The following is a 4,772-nucleotide window of genomic DNA, read 5'->3' on the forward strand; positions in this document are numbered from 1 at the left end:
GAAGGAGAAGAACAAGGGAGGAGTAACGAAAGCGTCGGCGCTTTCGCGTCGCGACAACGCCGGGACAGCGGTAGCCGAGCGACGGCGACGACGCCGGCGACGGGTGGTGTATCTCGCGCGAGGAATCTCCCCGAGAAGGAGGAGGAGGAGGTGGGAGGTTGGTCGACGCCGAAATTAGCTAGACCTCAACACTATAAACTAGATTCTAAAAGATTTGGTCCAATAAACGCGAGAAGAGGAGTGTGAGTAAGCGCGGCACACGCGCGATCGCCGAACACGTACTTTCAGCACCTCGCACCAGCACCTTTGTCGGCCGCTGCGCGACGACACAATACACACACAGTACAATACACCGAGCTGGCGTGAATCGCGCGGAATTCACGACTCGCGGGCTCTTGTCTCGTCGGCGAAGGAGAGAGCGAACCGGCGAGCGCGAGAATCGGTGAGTGAAGCAGAGCGAAAGCGAGAGCGGAACACAGTGAGAAAGAGAGAGAGAGCGAGAGAGAGAGAGACGTCCGCGTCTCTCAGGTCAAAGGGCGAGACGCCCTTTCTCGGCAGCGTCGTTTCGCGGTACCGTTCTCGTACGACGATCACGAGCGTCCCGAGACGCACGCATCGACCAGACGCGGCGACTACGACGAGCGACGAATCTCGCGACGAGATCGCCTCCGCGGGCGGTTGTCGTTATCGAAGACGCGCCGAGCATACGATTACGCGCAGGCCGCCGCTGCCGGCGACGACGACGACGACGACGACGACGACGACGACGACGACGACGACGACGGCCACGGCCACGACGGCGACGGCGACGGCGACGGCGACGACGACGACGACGACGACGTCGACGATTACGGCAACACCAGCAACAACAACGGCCACCGGCACGAGAAGGAGGAAACGTGCGAGAGAGGAAGAAGAGCAGCAGCGCGCCCGGCAGCATCTGTGTATTCGACAACGATGGCATTATCCTGAAACGGGCATGACGCCCTTGGCCTCGAGATGCGACGAGACCACCACCCTCTTGCTGTTGCTGCTACTCGAGCTAGCACCCGGGGCACGTTGCTACTCGCGCGCGGCCGCTACCGCCGCATCGTCCTTACCGAGATAGCATCTACAGTACCCGGCGAGGGTGCGAGTGATGCCGCATCTCGGCAGCATTATGACCATCGCCGTCGATAGCGCGACAACAGCGTCCACGAGCGTCCTCGAGGAGAACATGACGTGGTCTCGATCGACCGGCGGCGCTACGTCTTCGAGTTACGAGGCCCTTTCGACACGTGCGATCACGAACGGCGAGCAGCTAGTGCGGCGTCGGGCCGCGGCGGCTACCAACGAGAAGCGCGAAGGTCGGCCCTTGATCGCCGGGCTCCTGACTGGAGGAGGCTCGGCCGTGAAGCACGCCGATCGAAACAACGAAAAACACATCGAGGAGATCGGCGCGCGCGACGCCACGACGGAGCTGGACGGCGAGACTGCGGCTCCGGCGGCTGCGACGGTGCTGGCGGCGGGGCAAGGGGAGGGAAAGGAGACGGCGGCGGCGACGACGACGACGACGACGACGACCACGACAAGAAAGATTTCCCGACGTCGTTGCGGCCTTCAGACTTGGGAAACTCGAGTTTGCGGCGGCAACACCGTAGGCGCGAGCAAGAGCGCGGAAACTGCATTTACCGGCGAAGAAGACGCGTCAGAAGTAGGCGCCGGGGGTGGTGACGGTGGCGGCGGCGGCGGCGGCGGTGGCGGCGGTGACGAGGACGACGACGACGACGACGACGACGACGACGACGACGACAACGGCGGCGGTGAAGAAAGCGTCGACGTGAGCGACGTAGGCAGCAGCATCGGCACGACCGTGGTCGGTGTAAGCGCGAGTATATCGAACAGCACAGAGCCGGTGGACGAAGAGGACGGTGGAGACGCAGCGGACGGAGTCGCGATCGAGTACGGCAAGGATCTGTTGTTGTTCGGCTTCGGTGACATAATGGAGGACATAACCGACGGCGCGTTGAACGACTCGCTGAACGCGAGCCTGCCGCGCTCATGGAACACGAGCATGTTCATCAACGAGACCTTCATCGTGGTGGGCGAAGGCGGCTACCCGTCCGGCTACACCGTGCCGGAGATTATCCTGGCGTCCATCGTGGCGACCTTGCTCATGATCGTCATCATCGTCGGCAACATGCTGGTGATCATCGCGATCGCCACGGAGAAGGCGCTGAAGAACATACAGAACTGGTTCATCGCCAGCCTCGCGGTGGCGGACTTCTTCCTCGGCCTCGTGATCATGCCGTTCTCCTTGGCCAACGAGATCATGGGCTACTGGATCTTCGGTTACTGGTGGTGCGACATTTACTCCGCGATGGACGTGTTGCTGTGCACCGCCAGCATCATGAATCTGTGCCTGATCAGCCTCGACCGCTTCTGGAGCATCACGCAGGCGGTGGACTACCTGAAGAAGCGGACGCCGGCGCGCGCCGCGCTCATGATCGCCCTCGTCTGGCTGCTGTCGGCGCTCGTCTGCATACCGCCGTTGCTCGGCTGGAAGAGAGCCGCCCCGGCCGAGGAGTATCCCAAGTGCAAGGTAAGTCGTCCGCTCTATTCTTCTGCTTTCGGCATGCGAATCTGCAGCGAATCTTGCTGGCCTGAGGGGACTCGCCCCCTCCCCCCTTTTCCTTCCGATGGGGCGAGCACCGCGGTCTGGCTCATTGCAGTCGTTAACTGGAATTAACCGTGCGATGGACGAACGGTCGCTGGGGGCGATATGGGAACGTGGAGGCGGAAAAAAAGCGCGGTCGAAGAATAGTACACGAGGCGACGTAAATCACCGCATTAGCGACACAGAAAATTGGATTACGTCGTTATATCGGATTGGGTTTCTCTAATGAATCGGAAAATTGAGACACCGGCACGCGGGAGAGCCGAAGGGAGGTTGGACGAACGTCACTTACAGTCTTGATCGTTTATTCGCCTCCTTTCGTTATTAAGGCGTTTGCGAGTGAAGGATTATTAGAGAAGGAACCTCGCTCTCTCCGTGTCGATGAATTCAATTACTTTAGGTAAATTTATTTACCCCTCTCACCGACCCCCCCCCTCTCTCTCTCTCTCTCTCGCCCGAGCTATTCGATTAAAATCGATCGGGAGCAGCTCGTTTATATTATTTTTACCCTCGCAAACGGATACGTTGGCGAGCGAGCGAAGGAGAAAAAGAGAGAAAGGGCACGCGCGCGCACGAGTCTTTCCACGTGCTCTCTCATGAATATTTTATACATGATGAATCCTGATATTTTTTTACGACGGGCTGTACTGTCCCATCTTCTCCCGTCTACATTAATCTCTCATGTGCTTTTACGCAAACAATTCAGCTCGCGTGACTGCCGCGTTCTAAGCTCGGAAGCGAAAGATAGGCACGAATTGATGATCACGCGTTTAAAATGTTCCGACGAATCCGCCCGAACGCGCGCGCGCGCGCGCGCGCGTGTTGGCAGTGGTGCGCAAAAAGCGCCATAAACGGACCGAACATTATACTAAGGATTATAAAGCATTAAGCAACCATAAGAGCCTACCGTCTCCTCATCCTCCGGGGGAGTCGTGAGAAAGAGCGAGAGAGAGAGAGAGAGAGAGAGAGAGAGAGAGAGAGAGAGAGAGAGAGAGAGAGAGAAGCGTGACGTAGAGGGATGTCACGATGGATTTTATACCTCCCGAATCCCTCCTTTATTCGCGTATATTACCGCGAGCGGCGTAAGTAACCCCCGTAAGAAAGCAGGGTCTCGATGTACAGCCAATTTCCAATCCGAATACGTATCCAGCCGACGTATCCTGTCGCGCGCGGACACACGAGAAGGAAGAAAGTGAGACGAGAGGCGCTCGGAGGTGGCACAGCGGTGGCGGCAGCGACGGCGACTCGCCTTTCATGCAACAGCGAAACCCACCCTTATCCCCGGCCCCTTAAATCCCGCCGGTCTCCACAAAACGGCACTCTGGATTGGATTTCTATGCCCGACAGCTCGGTCTACTAAGCTGACACACACACACACACACACACACACATATCCGCTCGTTCTGCCCTCCGCCGCCATCGTCACCACCGCCGCCGCCTGGTATCGTTTACGTGAATATTTGACGTTTGTCATTCGATTAGCGCATATCTGTGCTATTCTCCCCTTCTCTCTCTCTCTCTCTCTCTCTCTCTCTCTCTCTCTCTCTCTCTCTCTGCGCCGCTCTCTCTCGCCGTTTTTGCTTTGTAGGTAAAACCGGGGAGAGAAGCGCAATCTGAAACAGTTTTACCGCGGATGTCCGAATAATTGCCACGGATCACTGTGAAAAATCGGGAACACGTTGAATTGCGTAATAAAAGTGACGTTTTGTGTCGTTTCGCAGCTGTAATATGCGAAAGCTCGTACAATGAATTTTTACAATTTCCCCCGTCCTTGCCGGGACACGAAGAGTGAGATTAGCCATTCTCCTCCCGCCATTCATTACACCTTACTAACGGTGAATACGTAATTTGAGAGAGAGAAAGGGGGGGAGGCGTGAGAGAGAGAATGAGAATGAGAATGAGAGAGAGAGAGAGAGAGAGAGAGAGAGAGAGAGAGAGAGAGAGAGAGAGAGAGAGAGAGAGAGAGAGAGAGAGAAAGAGAGAGAGAGAGAGAGAGAGTAGGAAAGTAAAAAGTACCTTTGCGCCCCACGATAATTGCACATGCTCGCGCATGATTGAGTGCGCCCTTAAACTTCCAACGGAACTAATTACCGCCTATAATTGAGCCATACATTCC

The 4,772-nt window shown here is 57.1% G+C and overlaps 1 protein-coding gene across 1 annotated transcript in view; it reads left to right on the plus strand.

Moving 5' to 3' along the window:
- Octalpha2R (alpha2-adrenergic-like octopamine receptor) overlaps positions 1–3,084 on the plus strand; it is a 3,316-nt gene extending 232 nt beyond the window's left edge. Inside the window, exon 1 of the mRNA XM_025297053.1 lies at positions 1–3,084. This exon is cut by the window's left edge and continues 232 nt beyond it. Coding sequence (XP_025152838.1) covers positions 1,139–2,728 — 1,590 coding nt within the window. The 5' untranslated portion in view covers positions 1–1,138 and the 3' untranslated portion in view covers positions 2,729–3,084.
- Positions 3,085–4,772: the final 1,688 nt, after the last annotated feature.

This window comes from Harpegnathos saltator, unplaced genomic scaffold (assembly GCF_003227715.2).
Source record: "Harpegnathos saltator strain DR-91 unplaced genomic scaffold, Hsal_v8.6 scaffold168, whole genome shotgun sequence".
NCBI lineage: Eukaryota > Metazoa > Arthropoda > Insecta > Hymenoptera > Formicidae > Harpegnathos > Harpegnathos saltator.